General features: G+C 46.1%; 1 protein-coding gene across 4 annotated transcripts in view; it reads right to left on the bottom strand.

Annotated features, from left to right (window-relative positions):
* ralgapa2 (Ral GTPase activating protein catalytic subunit alpha 2) overlaps positions 1-25,291 on the bottom strand; it is a 145,582-nt gene that overhangs the window by 99,735 nt on the left and 20,556 nt on the right. For all 4 annotated transcript variants that reach the window (XM_046366669.1, XM_046366670.1, XM_046366671.1 and 1 more), the window contains exons 2-8: positions 16,420-16,530; positions 11,576-11,625; positions 2,548-2,605; positions 1,349-1,392; positions 1,042-1,222; positions 433-548; positions 91-229 (exon numbers count right to left, since the gene is read on the bottom strand). In XM_046366669.1, coding sequence (XP_046222625.1) covers positions 91-229; positions 433-548; positions 1,042-1,222; positions 1,349-1,392; positions 2,548-2,605; positions 11,576-11,625; positions 16,420-16,530 — 699 coding nt within the window. The remainder of the gene's footprint in view (positions 1-90; positions 230-432; positions 549-1,041; positions 1,223-1,348; positions 1,393-2,547; positions 2,606-11,575; positions 11,626-16,419; positions 16,531-25,291) is intronic.

Raw genomic sequence — 25,291 nt, 5'->3', positions numbered from 1 at the left:
CATAACGGTATAATTTTTTTAAAGAGACTGCTCATAGCAAAGGGAATTACAACCCTACATGCACGGACTCACCCACACCCACACCCCTACCTAAAAGCGGCTTGTAAAGGTTGGTGAGCTTGGTGAAGGAGGGGAAGAGGTGAGGAAGGTAGTACTTCTTGAACAGACTGAAGAGAAACCTGAAGCCGGAATCCTGGTTGTCTTTGTTCTTCCACTCTAAACTGGACGCCTTTCAGACACAAAGAGGCAGACTGAGTCACAACACAGCCAGACAATAGGCCCCATACAAGCTTGGTACTGGACACATGACTTTGTTTTTACAGGAAAGAATGGCCTCATCTGATTAGATTATGCATTTTGAAAGTATTCGACCGAGGCCACAGAGTGATCCAGTGTTGTCTAGGAAGGACAATGTTGTAGCAGGAGCCTCACCTGGACAACCATAAACTTGAGCAGGGTTTGGAGGATGTAGCAGGTCTGGTCGTCTGCCAGCTTCTCCCCTGGCACAGCTGGCACCAGCGGTGTAATCTCCTCAGGCACCACCTTGGCTGTTGAGCCAGAGAGAGAAACAGAGCGAAAGAGGGAATGAGGAGTGAAGACGGCCTTCATCTCACTCCAGCAGCCCATTTCATGAAATAATCAGTGTAGTTCCCCAGGACCCAGACAATCCCAGTCAGCTGCCCCAGCTCAAATTGCACAACTTCCAGATAGCACTGAAACAGGTCTGAACAGCAAACTGAGACACATTCAACTGTAAGGACAGGGGACCAGAAGATGGAGCACCTTGGGGTGTGCTGAGCGTGTGTGTTTGGTTTTACTATCCTTGCGGGGACAAAGAGTCCAGGATAGTAAAAACAAGGAAAATTCCGGACAACTGGGGACATTTTACCAGTCCCCTCAAGGAAAAAGGCTATTTTAGGCTTAGGTGTTAGGGTTATGGGTTAAGGTTTAGGAAAATAGGATTTTGAATGGAAATCAATCGCTTGGTCCCGATAAGGATAGTAAAAACAAATGTGTGTGAGAGACGCTGAGGGGTCTCACCATCGGGCGGGTTGGAGAAAGGGTTGTAGATGATGGTATCCAGGGTGCAGGGTCCTCTGGTGGAGGGCACGGCAGGGAAGCCTGGCACCAGGCAGGCGAAGATGAGGAACTGCTCCTCTGCACAGTTATTCTGCAGGGCCTGCAGCCACAGCAGGAACAGACGAATTCCCTCACATCTGATCTGCATGCAGGAGGACAGGGGACAGGTTACTGTACACGGAACAGGATCAGACTGCTCCGTCTCCTTCACAGTCACGTTGGAGTAACATGTGCAAGTTTGTGTTAGAAAACACAAAACAAGTCTCACCTTGAACGAGTTTCCAGTGTGCAAAAGCTTTTTCAGAATAGAACCTGCAACGGAAAGCGATAAAGCATGAAGAACAGAGGACAACACTGACACCAACAAAAGAGATATGCCTTCCACCTGATGTGTACTAGAGATACAACACACTACTCTCTGCACATAGTTACACTTAACACAGAGAGACAAGCACGTCGGTCTGTTCCATCAGTAAATATTGACCTTGGGGGTGGTGATAAACCAGTCAGGGAGGGAAGGCTGCTCATTCTCCTGATGAAAATGAACATCAATTGCCTGGCGTGCAGTTATGAAGCCAATCAGGTCTGCGGTAATCAAATGAGACATTGCTCTGATTGCTAAATGCCTGCTTCTCCACTCATCAGGTTAAATCAATGTGTTGAAAAAAATGAAGAATAAATTGCTTCCAATCCCAACTCCTAGGCTCCAAGAGATTGGAAATGAGTCATAAGGAGAGACCGAGATACATTTTCCACCAGGTGACGGTCTGTAAATGCTTGTTCCTATAGTGGAGGGGGACCTAAAAAGACATCACTGGGCCCTGTCTTTCTGCATCTGACTATAAGTTCTACAGCTTATGGCGTTCCTTGTCCGTGTTGCTAATGAGTTGTCCTCTACCTACTTTGGGGAGCAGGGTCAATGATAGGCAACAGTTGTCTAGGTGAGGTGACTCCTTAAGCATGAGGCTAGGGAAGGAGGGACAGGTTTTAGCTGGTGTTCTGTGGACTAGGGAGCGTGTTTGGGGACTGTCGAGGGAAGATGAGCCTCCATAGTGGGAGCAATAAGCCCCAGGGGTTGATCCGCGGCGACGATCTCTGCCTCGTCGCTTTAGGGAAACGGCTGACAAACAGAAGATTATAATTGAGGTTATCGCTGCTTGCGAGGCTGAAACCGAGCGACGCATAATTCAATTACCAATTTGCATTTCAAATGAAGCTCTCATTTGCATTTTTCATTTACCTCGCCTTCCGCGACTAATTATTTTCTTCTCACACAAACTGTTAAAGAGTGGTTTGTGCCGATAATCTGTGCTTCCGTGGTTTATTTCGGTGGTTGTCGTGACACAGGAGGGGACAGACCTTTGACTAATGTACCCATGCGGAAGAATGCAAATATTACCACTGTAGGCCTATTCAAGGAGGGTAGAGTGAGTACCAACTTAGAAACAGCTGATTCACTGGACATACCTATACTGTGGAACTGCCATCGACTGTACATTCGTTCTGGTAGAAGTTGCAGAATTTTCTGGAGAAGATGGGAAGGAACGTATAAAATATTAGCACAAATGCCTGACGTGTCTTTCCCCGTACAGACAAATCAGAACACAGAGACAGAGCAGATAAACCTGATCACAGATGGAGAGAGGACAGAATTATTTTTACTCGATAGGCTTTAAACAAGTCACATTTGCACACCACACACTAGACAGGGCCATGTTGCTAAGCTGCTCAGACATACATCCTAAACAGAGCCCACTTTTAAAAAAGCATAGCAGCCTTGTCAGTCAACCAGTAGTCACTGCTGTCCGTTCCTCCTCCTGCGTGTGTCTCTGGCCTGCTATAGGGGTGGCCCCGGTGACATGGGACAACGCTGGAAATGTCATCACCTCGCCAACCATGAAATGTACAACTCAATTAGAGCGTGTGACCTTTCAGCAGGCTATAATTACTCCTACACTGAGGGAGGGGTTACCTGGGTCCCTCTGGGGGGATAAAAAAGAGACAGGGGGGGTGAGGGATGGGGGGGATGAGAAGAGAGGACACCACTGTGGAATGTGCAGTGTGTGGCGGCTGGTCCGGTAATGGCCAGTGGATTGTGGGTAATTGATGAACCACTTGGTAGAGCAACCCTACTCTGGCCTGCATGATAAAGCTCTGATATGAGAGAGAGAGAGACCTCTGAACATTAAGTCCTCACCAGCAGTAGCTATACATGCAAACTGAATTTGCAGTGAGTCTTGAGAAATAGAGACTGAAGGTCAGAGCACGGAGAAAGAGCGAGAGACCAGATCCTGGATCAGTAGCCAAGAGGAGAGCAGCCATGCCACATTACGGCTTCCAAAACGCATCTCATGTTTCGAGTACAGCATATCTCGGTTTATCAACACCTCCCCCCGCTCTGTATTTCTCCCCTCCTCCACCTCTCCTCTCTCTCGTTGTGCATCTCTCCTCGTGTCTACTCCACTCTCCGTCTAAATCCCTCTCCTTCTCAGTGATAGAAACAGAAATCTGACAGCCATCACTCCTGGTGTCCCTGTGTCCTGGTTGACTCCTCTCTGATCCAGAGCGTGACGATACATGTCCTTCTCTATTGCACCTTTCTATTGATCCCGGCTGGGATTAGACATGCCCAGCTCCCAGCACTGATGCTCTCCTTGGAGATGCAGACATTACTCTAGGTGGTAAAACAGTGGGGGGTAAGTCTAAGCCTGTGTGGTTTCCAGAGAGGGAGGGTGGTGTGTGTGTGTGTGTGTGTGTGTGTGTGTGTGTGTGTGTGTGTGTGTGTGTGTGTGTGTGTGTGTGTGTGTGTGTGTGTGTGTGTGTGTGTGTGTGTGTGTGTGTAACACCCACCCTTCGTCCAGGGGAAGGCAGGGAATGCAGAGCAGAAGCGGGGAGACTCCCCGCGGCGGTGGGAATGGCAGCCGCAACAATGGGACTTTACTCGCTGATATGAAGCACTGTGAGCCTGACAAAGGGGCTGAGCAGAGCGGGCTGACTGAGTTACTCTAATCTGGAGACGTACTCCAGGCATAAAGATGGGGTATTACGGAGGGACGCGTCCGACTCCAACCACATTTACATGATCCGTACTTAGGTTTCCAGCCACAGGGCGTACATGACACAGAATACACTTCTACCAGAGGTGTCCCACAAGGGCTTTCCAGCGCTCACAGAAAGCCTCAGGGGAACTTTGAAGACTTTGTTTTTGTCATTGTACCCACTGATTTAAGCTTCACTTTGGTAGGATGTAACACCGCACCTGTGGAGTCTCTCATCCTTGTTTCGACGCAACAACGAGAAAAGTTGGTGAATAAGTCAACAGGATTCGGTGGAGTTTCAACTCATGTTAAGAGCGAGCATACTTTCCAGAGAAACACGAGGAAACTTTTCTTAAACCAGCCATATATGAGCCAGAGACCGTTTCTATAGGGCAGTCAGTCACAGTGGAGTTGGGAGTGAACGGCATGGCAGGCATGTGACCATTACAGCCCAGAGAGCCACAGCAGGCGAATAGAGCAGGGTCACAGTTCACTGTCATTTAATTCAACTATCGCGTGAACCTGCATTGAAAATGCTGGAGTAACTCAAATGTGTAGGACAGTTCAGTAGATCACTAGGCCTTCACCACCTACAGTGGTGAAATAATATGTGACAGTAAAATGTCCGGTCATACAGTGGAAGACTGAAAATGTTTCCAGGCCAACCCCCACAGTGTAAACAGTGGATTACTCATTTACACTGAAACCAAATCACCAGCCGTTTGTAGAAGTAGATGCTGAGCTCGAATGATGACAGCCGATAGACTATCAAATAGAAGTAGGCCTAATATGGATCTGATCAGATTGGTTAAGTAGCCTATCAAACGGAGTTCTTGCTTGCGCGATATCTACATTGGATCGTAACAAGCTTATCAGACATGCAATGTAGCACACATATAACCAAAAGGGCATTCGTGAAACGGCTTCATACTACTCTCTGACCAGTAGGTGGCAGCAACAATACACTGTAGCTCTTCCTCAAGCTAATGATTACCAGTCCGATCAGTATTCACATATTCCACTGTTGTCAAAGTCAAAGCAAGCGGAATTCGCTGACCCTTACGTTTCATAGCAGGTCTTAAAAAAAACTTTTAATGATCAGCTAGGATTTGTTTTTGACAGGGCCGGCGAGTTCAACCCACTGCCAGTGAGGCAGAGTAGGCAAATAAGGCAAAACTAGTGACGGTTGCCTAATAGATACCCAGAGGTTTAGACCATAATAGCAACCTACAAAACGAAGGCCTAGACTACTACTCGACAGCAATGCATCAAATGACAAATCTAAACTCTCTAGTGGTCAGGTGAAGGCTGAAATGTATGCTATTTGGCAGACACCTTATCCATAGTCACTTACAGTCAATGCGTGCATACCTTTTGACATATGGGTGGCCCCGCCGGGAATCGAACCCACGACCATTGACTTTGTAAGTGCCAACGCTTGTAAATAAGCATTGATACTTGCACCAGAAGTCTCCTGCGGAAGATCTGACAATCCTAATCCAAACCGGAGAGGAGGAAAAACGCACAATGGCTCCATGTACATTCTCCCGAAGGATGTTGGCTAGTAGAAAACAAGCCAATAAAAAGCCATTGAGCTCTTTCACCCTTGATGCGGACGAAGGGGGAGATGAGGCCATTAACCCAGAGACACAGAGGAGAGGTATTGACGGGCAGCCACAATACAGGTTGACATTATTTTATTCATGACCTACTTGGAACATTCACATTTACATACCCAGCATTTTAATGGGTCGGCTCTGCAGCGAGCGGTTAAACTGACATCAATCACGGCCAATCGTCTGCCCCCGTGAGCGACGGCAGAGACTAGCACAGTAAATCACGAGAGCTGTGTAAATCGAGCTCGTTCCTCTCCTCCATGTCCTCTTGCCTTCATAACATGATTACCGTCCTGTCTCTACTACAGCACTGACTGGAGAGTAGGCTGGCCTGAGTCCCAAGGGTCTACACACAGACAACCACAGTGTTCAGTTGCTGGCTGATATCCAAAAATAGTGGAGGAAAGTAACATCAATTTAGCTCACAGAGCTCTCCTTTTCTATCTGCTCTCCTTTACCCAAAGGCATATTAAAAACCCTCTGAGCACCCCCCTATTGAAGTGTATTCGGTGTATTCTGGACAGACTGGGGCTTTCCCAGTCTGTAGGTCAGAGCAGCCTTGAGCTCAGAGTGGTGAGTCAGGGGCTGGGTGACAGATGGCTGGGCTCAGAGTGGTGAGTCAGGGGCTGGGTGACGGATGGCTGGGCTCAGAGTGGTGAGTCAGGGGCTGGGTGACGGATGGCTGGGCTCAGAGTGGTGAGTCAGGGGCTGGGTGACGGATGGCTGGGCTCAGAGTGGTGAGTCAGGGGCTGGGTGACGGATGGCTGGGCTCAGAGTCAGGTCGCTGCCCGGATACTGGGGAAGCAGACACACACACTTCACTCGGAGGTTTCCCAGTCTGGGCTTTCCCAGTCTGTAGGTCAGAGCAGCCTTGAGCTCAGAGTGGTGAGTCAGGGGCTGGGTGACGGATGGCTGGGCTCAGAGTGGTGAGTCAGGGGCTGGGTGACGGATGGCTGGGCTCAGAGTGGTGAGTCAGGGGCTGGGTGACGGATGGCTGGGCTCAGAGTGGTGAGTCAGGGGCTGGGTGACGGATGGCTGGGCTCAGAGTGGTGAGTCAGGGGCTGGGTGACGGATGGCTGGGCTCAGAGTGGTGAGTCAGGGGCTGGGTGACGGATGGCTGGGCTCAGAGTCAGGTCGCTGCCCGGATACTGGGGAAGCAGACACACACACTTCACTCGGAGGTCCCCTGGTTACAGAACCACAGGGCCACAGCCAGTCTCAAAACCCCTAAACTGGTCAGAACCACAGCCAGTCTCACAACCCCTAACCTGGTCAGAACCACAGCCAATCTCACAACCCCTAACCTGGTCAGAACCACATCCAGTCTCACAACCCCTAACATGGTCAGAACCACAAGGCCACAGCCAGTCTCACAACCCTACCCTGGTCAGAACCACAGCCAATCTCACAACCCCTAACCTGGTCAGAACCACATCCAGTCTCACAACCTCTAACCTGGTCAGAATCACAGGGCCACAGCCAGTCGCACAACCCCGAGATCAACAAAACGGTCTTTTCTCTATGATTGAAATGCACTGTATTCAAACTTGTGTACTGCACACAAAAATAACTTGCCTCTCACAAATTTCCAATGATGTCCTGTCCACTGACCCGTCACCTCTGCCATGAAGGAGGGTAAATAACCATGAGTCAGTGGGTCTGGGAGTCCTGTCATGTGACCACAGAGCTCCCGTCTTGTGACAATGACGCCAGAGGTCTAGAGCGATGTCCCATGACTTCCACCTACATACACATGCTGTATTTAGGGCCGCTCTCCCACAGTGTTCCTCAACTGTTCCTCATCCACCTACTCAAATGTGCTGCAATTTGTCAGTACAGCAGGAAATTTTCTGTAATTAGTTGAAAAGTGTGAAGACTGATGCTGATGTTCTGTATCTACACTGACTGTACAAAACATTCATGAACACCTCTTCTTCCATGACACAGACTGACCAGGTGAATCCAGGTGAAGCTATGATACCCTATTGATGTCACCTGTTAAATCCACTTCAAATCAGTGTAGATGAAGGGGAGGAGACAGGTTAAAGAATCATTTGCAAGCCTTGAGACAAGCCGTGGACTGTGTATGCGTGCCATTCAGAGGGTGAATGGGCAAGACAAAAAATTGAAGTGCCTCTGAACGGGGAATGGTAGTTGGTGCCAGGCTCACCGCTTTGAGCGCGTCAAGAACTGCAAAGCTGCTGGGTTTTACAGGCTCAACAGTTTCCCGTGTGTATCAAGGATGGTCCACCACCCAAAAGACATCCAACCAACTTGACAACTGTGGGAAGCATTGGAGTCAACATTGTAGAGTCCATTCCCCGACCAATTGAGGCCAAAACGGGGTGCAACTCAATATTAGGAAGGTGTTCACACACACACAACCTAAAGCATCTACATCCAGTGTGGCCTCGACATATGAACAACTGCAAGGACGTTGTCATTGACTGATTAGACCACTTGCAGGCTAGGGGCAGATACTGTGCAGTCAGTGTGTAGTGTCCGCTGCAGTGGCCTAGCCAAAGCCTGCTCCCTCTTGGCAGTGGAGGCACAGAGGAAAGTGAGGAAGTGATGGGGAGAGGCAGGCCAGGGCTGGGAGAAAGCAGCCGTTATGCCCACTGCCAATCTGAGAGTGAAGGCAGGCAAGTGTTTCATGGGAGGCAGCCAGGGTCGATCAAGTTCAACAGAGGTGGTATTCACAGCATGACTTAGCAAACACGCAGCGTGTAGCGCAGGCCAGCAGCCCTCTGTCCTTCTATGTCATGGTGCGACATCTCCTCTGACGGTTGCCTTTGAACGTGTGATACGTGGTTAATGTGATGCGTCTGGCTGAGAGGACTCGGTTCATTGCTGTTGTGCATTAGATCTGTGCGTGAGAAGAGAAAACAGGCATTTGACTGTGGCACTCATAGGTTGTCCAAAACATGGACTGAATAAGGGACGGCACGGACAACGGTTCGGTATTGCCAGGGGCAGGTATTGATTAGGCTGGTTACTGAACTCTTTAACTGTGCGTGTTAGGAGGTGTATTGAAGGGCAGACGTACAGGTATGCTATGACATTTTGTGTCTGTGGCATGAAGAGCAGTACACAGGCTCTCTTGCGCCTCATCATACCGTGGTGTAACCACACACACACACAACACACGCCAGTGCAACAGCGCAAGCTGCCCCTGACAATGCCACCACACACAGAGAGGGCAGGGAGGTGGCGGGAGACGACGGCAGGGGGTGGGGGTGATGCGTTGAGGGAGAACAGAAAAACCCATTTACCCCCCCCACCCACACCCAAACCACCCTCAGAAAAGGGGGCTCACATACCGCACCACGGTGACAGTAAGGTCATCTCCACAGCACAGCCAGGTCAAAACAATAACACGATGGGGACACGTCAAACAGGCCCAGAGATGGTCTTAGTTTGACGGATGGGGAATCTGTAGCCTAGTTTCTCATCTTTCCTTGGAGAGCGGAGACAACTGGAGCTAGGAGCTTGCTACCTTTAGTGAGGTATCGGGAGACTTACAGGGATGAATTCAGGAAGTGGGTTATTGAAGGCAGAGAGATTCTTTATTCTTGGCCCGTCTGTCAAACCGAATTAAAAAGTGTGTCAAAGTGTGGAGTCACTAATGGCTTTATCCTTGCAGTCATCCAGTCACACACCCACCTCTGTGCTGTCTGGGGATGACTTTATGGTTGATGGACGAGCCTAACTAAAACTGATGATACAGACCTGCTACAGTACTAGGGGCATTGCAGTTCCCAGCACAAGATGTCGGCAATTTGAATCTGATCCAAAAGTAAGAGTACAAAGACACAGCACAGAAGGGCCCCGACAACAGGCACATGCCCTCCCTTGAGAGCAGAAGGAAATAAACCTGTGCACACCTTCAAAACCTTCTTCTGGGAACATATTTCCCGTCCTTTTCTACTGTACAAATCTATCCCCTTACACTGTGAAGTGAATGCTTTCTTTGGGAGCCGAACACAAAAACGACACCCATAGGTGCCAGGGCGTACGCTCGCAGATAGACCTGGTATATCAAGTCCGTAGTGTTATAAACAGCCACGTACAATCCAACATGTCTAATCTAGCAGCTCAGAGAGAAGGGAACACAGTGTGTCAGTTGAGGATCAAAGCTGTTCGTATCGGTCCTGTACACACCACTCAGTGAGCTTATCTTCTCGGCACACTGTAAAAGCACACGGGGCTAAAGGGGAACACTCTTGGGTTAAGCTGCTTTCAATATTAGTTCTTTTTCAAAGGATAACCTAGGAAAAAAATTTTTTAAAGGCATGTGGAATCCGAGGCCATATGACTGGGCGCGTGTGGAGGGAGACAGACTTCTCATGCTGCGGAGGGAGGCAGAGAAAGCCAGACTAAAGCCTGGCTTCGTGCCACATGAACAGACAGAGAGCACTTCCTGTCAATACCGGGTTGGATGTCAGCTTAAAATGTACGGGAGAGGAGTTCAGTCAGGTGAAAGTCAGGTATCACAAATACAGTTTGAACTCCGTTGGTGAAGTTCTCGCTCAACAGTCAATACAGGAGAAAGACTGTAAGCAGCTGACTGTCAATCACACAGGATATCACGTACACCTGCGATACCAGCACGCTAATAAAGCACAATATATATAGCATGTTCTGCACCTCACACCCGTAAGTTTGCAAATAACAAGCCAAACGCAGTCCACATATGGGGATACATTTTATGTAAAATGATAATACATTGAAGATGCCTGGGTAGCTCTTAGACAGAGTGGAGAAGGGACAGGCAACTTGGACTGGAGTGGGGGCCACAAAAAATCTGAACTCATCATGAGGGGTCACAGTGGCTGCCAGTTGCCTGTCCCTGGTGTAGAGTACATGGCCTGCTGACACCGTTTAGCCTCAATCTCACACAGAGACCAGTGGGCCCATGTCCAGACCTCAGCCCTGGGTTCTGTCGACGCAGTGAGAAGAACACTCCCATTTCTACTGAAAGGACCTTGACATATGCTCTCTTCTAGCTTCTCTCCACCTCTCTTCTAGAGACTGGCAGCTTGTGTTGTTTGTATTGGAAACTGCCTGTTTGTATTGGAAACTGCCTGTTTGTATTGGAAACTGCCTGTTTGTATTGGAAACTGCCCGTTTGTATTGGAAACTGCCCGTTTGTATTGGAAACTGCCCGTTTGTATTGGAAACTGCCCGTTTGTATTGGAAACTGCCCGTTTGTATTGGAAACTGCCCGTTTGTATTGGAAACTGCCCGTTTGTATTGGAAACTGCCCGTTTGTATTGGAAACTGCCTGTTTGTATTGGAAACTGCGGTCTGTTTGTATTGGAAACTGCCTGTTTGTATTGGAAACTGCCTGTTTGTATTGGAAACTGGAGCTGCTGTTTGAGTCAGGTGGGAAAACAAGGTGGGGGACTTTAACCTCGAGGAGAAGCACCAGACTGGAGAATGACATCAGTCAAGCTGTTTATAAACCGTGTAGCCCACACATCACTCATCTCTACTGAACAAAAACCCTGCAAATGAATACAGTACACAGCAAGGTTTTTGCCATCTCTGTGTGCTGCCTTCAACACTGGTGAAAAACAATCAAGCAGGGTTTATTTATTCCTTAACAATCCCCTTTCCTTTTCTATTTGAGGTCAATTCAGGAAGTAGGCAGGCAGGTCGAATTAGCACCAAGGAAACAGTGTTGGCCCCTCCCTTCAGCTGACTGCAGAGCTGTGTAAACAGGTTGAAATGCCGTAACCACAGAGACAGATCTGATCCATGTCTACGGCTGGAACTGTCACTAGACATCAGACCGGGAACCATCAACATGATTCAGAACAGAAAGGTACAGCAACTTACTTCAAAAATAAAGAGGATAGAGTCCAGCTCCTCCCTCTGAGACTTGTTCCCTGAAAGAGAGAAAAGAGTCAGTTTCATCCATAAGAGGAAAGACAGTTCAACATTGGGGATTGGAACCTGTCAGAAATGTGTAGTTCATTTCACTTCAGTGGTTTCCAAACTTCCTTCTGTAGTCCAGCATCTGCTCATCATCCAGATCACTTTTGTAAGTCCTAATTGATCACAACACTGGGGATGTGAGTTCTCTCTTACAATGAAGTGAGACATATTGACTTGGATGAGAACTGGCAGGCTCTGCAGCTCTCTAGGGCCAGGATGAATGTGACTAACGTACTTCATCATTCCAAAGCCCTGACAGTTGTGTGACTTTCATGATCTTGTCTGTGTACTATAAACCCTTCACAGTGTGTGTGTGTGTGTGTAAGTAAAAGATCTCTATGAGTTACGAGCACTACAACGAGGCAGCTGCTGGTATACCGGCGGTCACTTCCTCCCAAGGTCATGATCAAAATAGAGCTATAAGGTCTGAAGCTGTGAGGAGGACAACGAGGAAGCTGAAGTCATCCCTCTCTACCATGTCATCAGAACAGTGCTTTAAAGAGTAGTGAGAATGGGGGAAGTGGAGGGGGTTAATTATTGAAGGCCCTACGATGGAGCATGCATTAAACATGGAGGTAGTCACGCAGGGCTCAGTAAGTGCTAGAAGGGGACTTGGGGAGAGGACCCACAGAGGGGTGTGCGTTACAGAGCCCATTCATCAACAAACAGACTGACAGCAGGGGGGGGGGTGGGGGGTAGAGAAGGCCCTGTCCAGAAACCACCCCTGGCTGTGCCGTACCTACTAATCACTTAGATCGGAAGGTAGTGTAGCGCCACCTTGGGGTTAGATAATGGGCCAGGTAACGGGCCGGATCAAGCTTTTCTCCTCCCTCTATCTAAACGAGTTTACCTAGAGTACATGTCTCTGAGAATCCTGCACTAAACTCAAGGAGTAATGTCAGTGTGTATGTGTTCTGAGAAGGAGAGGGTTCTGGGAAATGTACCGTTGCTGTGATGCACTTTCTAGGTTATTATTAGCTCCCAGCGATACTAATCCAGGGTTTCCCAAAGAGAAGTACTGCAGAGGTCTGCATCCAGATCTGAAAATATTATTATTAGGCATTTAGATGTTTTTTTTAGGAATATTGCAAGCAAACAACTCAAAAGTTTGTAGGGTACAATATAATATTATTCATCCACAATTTATGTTCTTAAACCCTGAGATGCACAACATGGGCCTGGGAGGCTCACAGGGATATTGGTATCCACAGCACTCAATCGTTGATTAATTTCGTCAACTCCATTCTTCCTGTATTCGCCAAAAATGTTGTTTTCTGCACCAAGGCAACATGTGTAGAATTGCAGGAAATTAGATTGGAACTGCAAAATGTTCTCTCTGATGCCAAGAGGGGGGCATTTAAAATGTTCTTTCCCAGGAGCAGAGACTTGATTAGTCCGACCAGGCACGGCAGAAGTCAAGGTAAAAACTGCTTATATGCTATTATTAATGCACTCTAAAGTAGGAGTTGTGTTGTGATATTATGAGCAGGTCCCTGATGAATTTGCTATCACAGAAGGGGTCCCAGATGCAAGAAAGCTTGGGACCCCCTGTACTAATAAACGCTTTCTACTCTGGAACATTTTACACATTCTGTTGTGTACAGACATATTTCAGTGACAGAAGTGGGAAGTTGATATACGCCTTAGCCAAAAACATTTAAACTCAGTTTCACAATTCCTGACATTCAATCCAAGTAAACAATTCCCTGTCTTGGGTCAGTTAGGATCACCACTTTATTTTAAGAATGTGAAATGTCAGAATAATAGTAGAGAGAATTATTTATTTCAGCTTTTATTTCTTCCATCACATTCCTAGTGGATCAGAAGTTAACATGCACTCAATTAGAATTTGGTAGTATTGTCTTTAAATTGTTTAACGTGGGTCAACATTTTCGGGTAGCTTTCCACAATAAGTTATGTGAATTTTGGCCCATTCCGCCTGACAGAGCTGGTGTAACTGAGTCATGTTTGTAGGCCTCCTCTCACACACACGCTTTTTCAGTTCTACCCACAAATGTTATATAGGATTGAGGTCAGGGCTTTGTGATGGCCACTCCAACCTTGACTTGTTGTCCTTTAGCCATTTTGCCACAACTTTTGAAGTATGCTTGGGGTCATTGTCCTTTTGGAAGACCCAGGTTCAACTTCCTGGCAGATGTCTTAAGATGTTGCTTCAATATAGCCACATAATAGCCACATAATTTTCCTTCCTTGTGATGTCATCTATTTTGTAAAGTTCACCAGTCCCTCCTGCAGCAAAGCACCCCCACAACATGATGCTGCCACCACCGTGCTTCACGATTGGGATGGTGTTCTTCGGCTTGCAAGCCTCACCCTTTTTCCTCCAAACATATCGATGGTCATTACGGCCAAACAGTTCTATTTTTGTTTCATCAGACCAGAAGACATTCTTCCAAAGAGTACGCTCTTTGTCCCCATGTGCAGTTGCAAACCGTAGTCTGGCTTTTTTATGACGGTTTTGGAGCAGTGACTTCTTCCTTGCTGAGCGGCCTTCAGGTTATGTTGATATAGGACTCGTTTTACTGTGGATATAGATATTTCTGTACCCGTTTACTCCAGCATCTTCACAAGGCCCTTTGCTGTTGTTCTAGGATTGATTTGTACTTTTCGCACCAAAGTACGTTCATCTCTAGGAGACAGAATGCGTCTCCTTCCTGAGCGGTATGATGGCTACGTGGTCCCATGGTGTTTATACTGGTGTACTATTGTTTGTACAGATAAACGTGGTACCTTCAGGTGTTTGGAAATTGCCCCCAAGGATGAACCAGATTTGTGGAGGTCTACAATTCATTTTCTGAGGTCTTGGCTGATTTCTTTTGATTTTCCCATGATGTCAAGCAAAGAGGCACTGAGTTTGAAGGTAGGCCATGAAATACATCCACAGGTACACTTTCAATTGACTCAAATTATGTCAAAAAGCCATGACATTCTTTTCTGGAATTTTCCAAGCTGTTTAAAGGCACAGTTAACTTAGTGTATATAAACCTCATAATTCACTGTATCACAATTCCAGTGGGTCAAAGGGAAATAATCTGTCTGTAAAAATTTGGGGAAAAATTACTTTGTCATGGGCAAAGTAGATGTCCTAACAGACTTGCCAAAACTATAGTTTGTTTACAAGAAATTTGTGGAGTGGTTGAAAAACAAGTTTGACTAAGTGTATGTAAACTTCCGACTTCAACAGTATGAAACAAACTGTAAAATAATGACATTCCTATAGTTCCTCAGAATCCCCACTGTGGGCTGAGGTGGTGATAAATTCAATTTGAACATGTAGTACATAAGCTCTAGATCTTCAAAATCAGACATGCTTTTAAGTTATGTACCCAGTAGGTCCCTCAGGTCCTCTCGCACTGGCCTTTTAACTTTACCAAAGCCTAGAACCAAGAGGCATGGAGAGACAGCCTTTAGTTACTATGCTCCCAGCCTCTGGAATAGCCTGCCAAAGAACCTGGGGGAGGCCGAAACTGTGGACATATTTAAAAGAGATCTTAAAACAAATATTTTTAGCTTTTCTAGTCTTTCAGTTTTTATTGTGATTCTTTAGTTTTTTATCCTCATGTTTGTTGTGTAGTAAATATATATAATTTTTTTTAAAATTCAGTAACTTTTCCTGTGAAGTACATTGTGTTGCATTCATGTCTGAAATGTACTATATAAATAAAGCTCGATTTGATTTAGGGTTTTGTGCCTCATCTTGCTAGTGGTGTTTTTCACCGCTGAATGGTCCCAAAATCACTGATCATCACCTTGGTTGCACACTCAAATCATTAACCTGCTGCAATGTAATACCAGATGTGAATTTATGTTAATGTAATTGGCTTTGAACAGCTAAGGGAAGTCATGGAATGAAAGCGTCATTACCCAGCTAGTTATACACTCTACCACCGGGGTAGCTTACCCAGCTAGTTATACACTCTACCACCGGGGTAGCTTACCCAGCTAGTTATACACTCTACTACCGGGGTAGTTTACCCAGCTAGTTATACACTCTACTACCGGGGTAGTTTACCCAGCTAGTTATACACTCTACTACCGGGGTAGTTTACCCAGCTAGTTATACACTCTACTACCGGGGTAGTTTACCCAGCTAGTTATACACTCTACTACCGGGGTAGTTTACCCAGCTAGTTATACACTCTACTACCGGGATAGTTTACCCAGCTAGTTATACACTCTACTACCGGGGTAGTTTACCCAGCTAGTTATACACTCTACTACCGGGGTAGTTTACCCAGCTAGTTATACACTCTACTACCGGGGTAGTTTACCCAGCTAGTTATACACTCTACTACCGGGGTAGTTTACCCAGCTAGTTATACACTCTACTACCGGGGTAGTTTACCCAGCTAGTTATACACTCTACTACCGGGGTAGTTTACCCAGCTAGTTATACACTCTACTACCGGGGTAGTTTACCCAGCTAGTTATACACTCTACTACCGGGGTAGTTTACCCAGCTAGTTATACACTCTACTACCGGGGTAGTTTACCCAGCTAGTTATACACTCTACTACCGGGGTAGTTTACCCAGCTAGTTATACACTCTACTACCGGGGTAGTTTACCCAGCTAGTTATACACTCTACTACCGGGGTAGTTTACCCAGCTAGTTATACACTCTACTACCGGGGTAGTTTACCCAGCTAGTTATACACTCTACTACCGGGGTAGTAGTCATAGGCCGTTTTAAAACACACACACAGGCAGCACAACCTTACTTACCTTTTTGCTTTAAGTTACTTTCCAGTGTAATGAAATTTTCATAGAAGATAAAATAAATCTGCGAACAGTTGCTTTCGAAGAAGGTCTTCAATTCACTCTTCTCAATGATATCTGCAAAAGGAAACAGACAGAAACACACAACGTCAGATCAATTTTCAACTGCCAGACAAACAAAATACAAGGATTGTTGTTTAGTGAAACTGGCCAAAATGTAAAAATTGCTGCCATTAGAGTCTAACAATGAAAGATTCCAGTGAGAAGAGTATCCATAATTCTCTCCCGTGTCTCAATCAAACATATGTTGTCATACATAAATCAGAAGCTTAAACATCCTTGGTAATTCAGCGGATGTGAGGATTTACATAACAGCACACCAAGGGGTTTGAGAGGGAAAACGTCTAATTAGGCTAGCCCACCATGCTATAAAGAAAGCGGTTAACTCCGTGGATGCTGTCTGTTTAAATGGTGCAGATCATTAAAAGGGGGGTACACGTGGCTGAGTGAAGGACGGAATCCCAAAGGAGCATCACTGATGAGCAGGGACATACTGAGGTACAGGGGAGGGCAGAGCCATAGACTTTTAACTGAGAGCGTAGGCCTCGCTCTATGAGGACAGGCCCATTACACATCTGTCAACGGGACTTCACTAGCGCAAGCCGTTTCCAATTTCAGAATCTGGGACAACCTTACTTTAACCTACATTCCGTACAACTCTCCTCCAATCCTCTGCATAACACCTTGATTCAACGATGGGTTTTTGTCTTTGTTTGTTAAATGAGTTGAAATGAAACTAATAGCTCACCAAACTGTAAAAGCACTTAGCCGTGTGTGGTGTGTGAGCGGTGCTGTGCTGGTGGTTGAGGGTGATCTGTTATGGAGATGGGGAGAGTGTAGAGGTTTCCAAGGCCAGGGTCGAGGCATGTTGACCTCAGGTGATGTCTGGGGGAACAGGACCAGCAGCAGTCATACATGCACAGTAAGTCTTGGCTAGCTCTAGCCTGCTAGCAGATCTATTCTTCAGCCAAGTCTTCTTGTATTCGCTGGCATGCTAAAAAAAAACATGACAAAGATGACCAAAAAGCACATCGCTCTGCGACCACGCTAGAATGTCATCATGTTCCTATAAGGATGTAAACCAATTAGACTTCCTCCCCCTAATTGAGTGATTAAGAGTCATCTTCTGTTGAGGCTCTAGTCTGTCCTGGTCCTCAGTTGTGTTCAATACACCATCAACCACCAGTCAACTGGACGGGGGCCCGAACAAAGCCCAGATAGTCTCCAGTAAATGGCTCAGGGGGACTGCTGGTAGTTGTATCCAGCCAGCCACTGTGGGACAATGACATTCGGTCTTGTGATTTATGTTTGGCCCCAGATTAAAACACCGATAATGAAGAATCATGGATATCGCCCTGACAATAGAGTTTGAACCGGTGTTCCATGGATCTGGCCCACAGTTAAAGGCAAACAACGGCCATCACAGAGTAACTGGTCCTGGATGAGACAGGAGCTGCTCTTGTCCTTAGTTCTCAGGTTAATCTGACTGCAGCTCTGATTGAATCGAAAGATATACATCAGGCCTTATTTTCACAATCATCTGCAACAGAGTGGAAATGCAGCACCACAATACTGGGCTAACTATTAAAACCATAATAACAACAACAACAAAACGGCAGAAGAAGCAGAGTGGCCCATTTTATACGGCAGTATTCCCATGTGTCACTGTCCTTTTAATACCGGCAGCAAAAGAGGGAAAACAGTAGCACATAAATCAGTGAAATGTTGGGACTAGGGGGGGAGACGAGAACACAAGAACATGTAGAGCAGAGATGACCATTCTCCAGCCTGCATACTCCTCCTTTCATTACATTCTGCACATCCCCGACCAGCTATAGACAGATTTACAAATCCTTAAGCAATGTTTACAAAATAAGAGAGTACTCGATCAGGTTAAACATCACACTTGACCTGACTGCCCGAAGCAGTGTGCCAAAAACAACAGCATGGCAAATAAGTCTCCTTCACACAAAGTGTCATATTTCGCAACAAGGGAAATTCCATTCAGATCCTAATAACACACTGGCATAATACCCTTTCCTGCACACGTTCACTAGCAAACTAAGCACTTTCGAAAGATTGTGAATCCTTTGGGGGGGGGGGGGCTTAACACTGCCTCTCTCCCGCCCGACATCAATCTCATCTCCCCCTCTCTCATTTGGCATGCTGGTGCTGGTATGCAGTCACTGAGCTAAATCACTGTCCTTTAAGTTCACACCACGCTGTCATACTTAGAACACACACACACCTCGGTCCATCAATACAAAACTCAGTGTCTGCTTTAAGTCGTCTGCATGCTTCCCAGCCAAAACAGTTCGGAACAGTTTGTGCATATATTATGACAACATTGTGACGTTTTTGTTTGTTTAGGACTTCAGCAAGGTTTTTTTGGGCTGTTCGGGCACACATTTGATGTATTTTTCCTCTCAAGGCAAGCCCAAGTCTACGTCCCCATTGGCAATTGGTCAACCGTAGGAATTCTTCAATAATGTGTCTGCTGTCATTCAACGAGAGAACTCATTCACATTTTGTTCACTTGAGAAACACTGCACCAAACATCCGAGTCAGATGCAAAATTGTGCAACTAAGATATCCTTTGCAAAAACAGCACAATTTCTGACAGATTTCTTAAAATGACCAGATGAATTCCGACTATTTTGAGGAAGTGTATACTGGCTACTGTATACCGCGTGTGTATACCGGCTACTGTATACCGCGTGTGTATACCGGCTACTGTATACCGCGTGTGTATACCGGCTACTGTATACCGCGTGTGTATACCGGCTACTGTATACCGCGTGTGTATACCGGCTACTGTATACCGCGTGTGTATACCGCTGTATACCGCGTGTGTATACCGGCTACTGTATACCGCGTGTGTATACCGCTGTATACCGCGTGTATATACCGCGTGTATATACCGCGTCTGTATATACCGCGTGTATATACCGCGTCTGTATATACCGCGTCTGTATATACCGCGTCTGTATACCGCGTGTATATACCGCTGTATACCGCGTGTATATACCGCTGTATACCGCGTGTATATACCGCTGTATACCGCGTGTATATACCGCTGTATACCGCGTGTATATACCGCTGTATACCGCGTGTATATACCGCTGTATACCGCGTGTATATACCGCTGTATACCGCGTGTATATACCGCTGTATACCGCGTGTATATACCGCTGTATACGCGTGTATATACCGCTGTATACCGCGTGTATATACCGCTGTATACCGCGTGTATATACCGCTGTATACCGCGTGTATATACCGCTGTATACCGCTGTATACCGCGTGTATATACCGCTGTATATACCGCGTGTATATACCGCTGTATATACCGCTGTATACCGCGTGTATATACTGCTGTATACCGCGTGTATATACTGCTGTATACCGCGTGTATATACTGCTGTATACCGCGTGTATATACTGCTGTATACCGCGTGTATATACTGCTGTATACCGCGTGTATATACTGCTGTATACCGCGTGTATATACTGCTGTATACCGCGTGTATATACTGCTGTATACCGCGTGTATATACTGCTGTATACCGCGTGTATATACTGCTGTATACCGCGTGTATATATGCTGTATACCGCGTGTATATATATACTGCTGTATACCGCGTGTATATACTGCTGTATACCGCGTGTATATACTGCTGTATACCGCGTGTATATACTGCTGTATACCGCGTGTATATACTGCTGTATACCGCGTGTATATACTGCTGTATACCGCATGTATATACTGCTGTATACCGCGTGTATATACTGCTGTATACCACGTGTATATACTGCTGTATACCGCGTGTATATACTGCTGTATACCGCGTGTATATACTGCTGTATACCGCGTGTATATACTGCTGTATACCGCGTGTATATACTGCTGTATACCGTGTGTATATACTACTGTATACCGTGTGTATATACTACTGTATACCGTGTGTATATACTGCTGTATACCGTGTGTATATACTGCTGTATACCGTGTGTATATACTGCTGTATACGGTGTCTTAAAAACAGACAAACTGTACTAATTCCGCTTTTCTTTTTTCATGTGAAGGTTTTTAAGGGCGTATACAAGCACACTAGCCGAGTTGGGGTAGCCGCCAGCCAAATCGAAGCATGCGGACACCTTCACAAGGCACAAAAAAATCAGTGGTAGATCTAGGAGTAGATCCAATGAGCCAGCCAAATCGTTGAGCATTTTAGCTAGCCTTAGGCTACTAGGTCTAATGAATAACTTTCAGGTCTAATAACCTGAAGGTGAAAATCCAAAAGGTCTCTATTCAGACAGGGGCTGGAATAATAACACACACACACACTGTGCTCTGCACCTTACCAGCTCTATTCACATGTGACAAAAGACAGTACAGACCCAGTACCAAGGGCCAAGGCAGCGCTCTTATCTCAGCCCCTCACATGGTCCACTTTTCAGCACTGCTCATTGTGTTGGAGAGCTTCCTGCCTACCGCTCAGGAATACATGTTGACTCATCAGCAGCAGTGCCCACCCACTAACCCACAAGCCTGCTGGGAGAGAACAGGAGAGAAGACCAGCAGGCACATCCTCAGGGAAGGAGGGAATCAGGAGGGCTTGAGGGTCGTGTGTGTGTGTGTGTGTGTGTGTGTGTGTGTGTGTGTGTGTGTGTGTGTGTGTGTGTGTGTGTGTGTGTGTGTGTGTGTGTGTGTGTGTGTGTGTGTGTGTGTGTGTGTGTGTGTGTGTGTGTGTGTGTGTGTGTGTGTGTGTGTGTGTGTGTGTGTGTGTGTGTGTGTGTGTGTGTGTGTGTGTGTGAAAGAGAGCATAAAAGAGAAAGGAGTGCACGTGTCCAAGCGGCGGGTCATTGGTCAGGTGATAAAGCCATTCCCAGGTCACTTCCTCCCATATTCCTGTTCTACAGCTGTCAGGAGACCCACTAACCCCACTAAACCCACTAACCTTTATTGTCCAAGGGGAGTTCTTCTTTGGACAACTAAGTAGCTTCACAGAGTGAATGCAATAACAAACACTTTGTTCTAACGACTAGCCAACTTGGCTGGTTTGGAAATTGTGTGCCTGGGAAATTGGAATGTTTACATGTCTGTCCATCATCAACATCTGAATTTGATAGATTGACCTAGATCTGCGGTTACGCCCATCCCTTGAACATGAGGCGGTGTGTGTGTGTGTGTGTGTGTGTGTGTGTGTGTGTGTGTGTGTGTGTGTGTGTGTGTGTGTGGTTGGATCATTTCTGTTTGACGTCCTGCATGTCACAGACCCATCAGAGCCTGTCATCCGGCTCTTTATACCTCACATCGACTCACTGCTCTCCATCTGCTCAAACCAAACCCCTCTCGCCAGGTTATGGAGCGTGACGGATGGAGCAAGAGACAAGTTCACAGAGAAGACGGGACAATTTCTGACAGAGGGAAGAATTCTCAAGAGATCTTCCACACAGACAATACAGTAGTGTTGATCTGCTGTTTACACTGGTGCATTTCAATGGACTTCCTTTGCACGGTTAGTGCTTTCATGAGTTTTGGTAGGGCTTTATTGAACCCTGTGGGACCCCTTCCCCCCCACTCAATGGGCTCTCAGTTCCCTTGTTGCCGTGCCGACGGACGTAGAACCGGTTCTGCAGGTCCGGGGAATGCAGGAGGCTGATGTTATATTGAATCCTTCAGAGAGACTACAACAGCTACAGGATCAACACGGAGCTGAGCTGCCTGACTGCATGATGAAACAGGAGGTGGCTAACACCAGCCATTCATCTGTCATCTACACACAGCACTGACTATTACGGCGGATGGATGGATATGTGAGGAGAGGAGATGTCCTGCTGTTCACTGTTGAGGGGGGAACTCTGTGTGTGGAGGGACCAACATTTCACTGATCCCGACACAATAGCACCTCTCTTAGTACAGAGGAGCAGGGAGGAGCGGAAGGTGTTGGTGTGATTGTTGAGTGTGGCTAAAGGAGTTCGGTGGAAGTGAGCGAGTGCCAACATTTCACTGATCCCGACACAATAGCACCTCTCTTAGTACAGAGGAGCAGGGAGGAGCGGAAGGTGTTGGTGTGATTGTTGAGTGTGGCTAAAGGAGTTCGGGACAAGTTCAACAGCAGAGAACAGACTAAAGGTCAACCGATTATGATTTAAGGCCGATACCGATTATTTGGAGCACCAAAAAAAAGCCGATAGCGATGAATCGGACGATTGTATTTGTAATTTTATTTTACCTTTAACTAGACAAGTCAGTTAAAAACAAATTCTTATTTTCAATGACGGCCTAGGAACAGTGGTTTAACTGCCTGTCAGGGGCAGAATGACAGATTTGTACCTTGTCAGCTTGGGGATTTGAACTGGCAACCTTCAGGGTACTAGTCCAACGCTCTAACCACTAGGCCACCCTGCCGCCCCATTACAACAATACTGAATGAACACTTATTTTAACTGAATATAATATATCAATAAAATCAATTTAGCCTCAAATAAATAATGAAACATGTTCAATTTGGTTTAAATAATGCAAAAACAAAGTGATGGAGAAGAAAGTAAAAGTGCCATGTAAGAAAGCTAACGTTTCAGTTCCTTGCTCAGAACATGAGAACATATGAAAGCTGGTGGTTCCTTTTAACATGAGTCTTCAATATTCCCAGGTAAGAAGTTTTAGGTTGTAGTTATTATAGGAATATTTCTCTCTATACCATTTGTATTTCATTTGCCTTTGACTATTGGTTGTTCTTATAGGCACTATAGTATTGCCAGTGTAACAGTATAGCTTTCATCCCTCTCCTCGCTCCGACCTGGGCTCGAACCAGGAACACATCGACAACAGCCACCCTCGAAGCAGCGTTACCCATGCAGAGCAAGGGGAACAACTACTCCAAGTCTCAGAGCGAGTGACATTTGAAACGCTATTAGCGCGCACCCCGCTAACTAGCTAGCCATTTCACATCGGTTACACCAGCCTAATCTTTGGAGTTGATAGGCTTGAAGTCAAACAGCTGGCAAAACGCACTAAAGTGCTGTTTGAAAGAATGCTTACGAGTCTGCTGGTGCCTACCATCGCTCAGTCAGACTGCTCTATCAAGTCATAGACTTAGTTATAACATAATAACACACAGAAATACGAGCCTTAGGTTATTAATATGGTCGAATATGGTCGAATCCGGAAACTATCATCTCAAAAATAAGACGTTTATTCGTTCAGTGAAATACCCTTCCATATTTTATCTAACGGGTGGCATCCATAAGTCTAAATATTCCTGTTACATTGCACAACCTTCAATGTTATGTCATAATTACGTACAATTCTGGCAAATTAGTTTCGCAAAGAGCCAGGAGGCCCAAACTGTTGCATATACCCTGACTCTGCGTTCAATGAACGCAAGAGAAGTGACACAATTTCACCTGGTTAATATTGCCTGCTAACCTGGATTTCTTTTAGCTAAATATGTAGGTTTCAAACTATTCTGTGTATTGATTTTAAGAAAGGCATTGATGTTTATGGTTAGGTTTTAGGTTGGAGCAACAGTCCTTTTTCGCGAATGCGCACCGCATCGATTATATGCAACGCAGGACACGCTAGATAAACTAGTAATATCATCAACCATGTGTAGTTATAACTAGTGATTATGATTGATTGATTGATTGTTTTTATAACATAAGTTTAATGCTAGCTAGCAACTTACTTTGGGTTACTGCATTCTCGTAACAGGCAGGCTCCTTGTGGAGTGCAATGAGAGGCAGGTGGTTAGAGCGTTGGACTAGTTAACCGTAAGGTTGCAAGATTGAATCCCTGAGCTGACAAGGTAAAAATCTGTCGTTCTGCCCCTGAACAAGGCCGTTAACCCACTGTTCCTAGGCCGTCATTGAAAATAAGAATGTGTTCTTAACTGACTTGCCTCGTTAAATATAGTTTTTTTTTTATCTGCAAAATTGGCAAAAATACAGATTTCCGATTGTTATGAAAACTTGAAATCGGCCATTCCGATTAATTGGTCCACCTCTAGAACAGACCCGGGGTCAGTTCCCATTCCAAACAGTTTATTTGTAATTCCACTCGGCCAATCGCTAATCCGCGTCTTGGCAATGGCAGTCCGGACACATAGCTAATGTTTTGTATCTTAAACGATAGTAAGCCACAAGAGTACTATTGAGTCACTCTGTAGGGGGAGGTAGTAGAATTACGGGCCATATCCCAGAGGAGTTCAGAAGGCTACCGGAGTAAGTGTTCTACACTGAAAATTACCCCCCCCCCAAAAAAAAAAACTGTTTACGAAATCACAACAGAATACAAAAAGGAATCCTACCTTGGGTCTAAGTATTTCAAGCGACTGACTGTTCCTGCTCGTGTGCAGGAAGATCTCCTGTTGTCAGTCAGAGCAGAGCAGCTGTTGAGTTCCCCATGAATAACAACCTGCAACAGCTATTCAGATGAGCTGATACCGGAGGACCATATTAAATATTCAAAGGGAGGTAACTCAGGAAGAGAAACACATGTTCTCCACGCTGACATGTATAGTGTTGACTGTCTATCCTCACTGTTTTCTCTCAGGATAAGGAGTCGACCGGCTCAGATAACATCGAAAAAGTCACGACTGTTTGACACCTAGGTCTCGGGATGCCACATGACATCACGGGAGTCCTGTCTGCGTCGGTGTGACGTCAGCGCCATCGACGGTTAAACAAGACCACTCCGACATGCCTCCGGACCAAATCAACTAGACCGGAGACACTGACACAATTCACATGCATTTTGTGGAGAAAGTGAATTGGGTGAGAAGCATGCATGGTTGACATTCTAGACTAGTGG

This window comes from Oncorhynchus gorbuscha, linkage group LG10 (genome assembly GCF_021184085.1).
Source record: "Oncorhynchus gorbuscha isolate QuinsamMale2020 ecotype Even-year linkage group LG10, OgorEven_v1.0, whole genome shotgun sequence".
In the NCBI taxonomy this organism is placed as follows: domain Eukaryota; kingdom Metazoa; phylum Chordata; class Actinopteri; order Salmoniformes; family Salmonidae; genus Oncorhynchus; species Oncorhynchus gorbuscha.
Note: the sequence above shows the minus strand (reverse complement) of the source record. Positions and strands in the feature narration are given on the sequence as shown.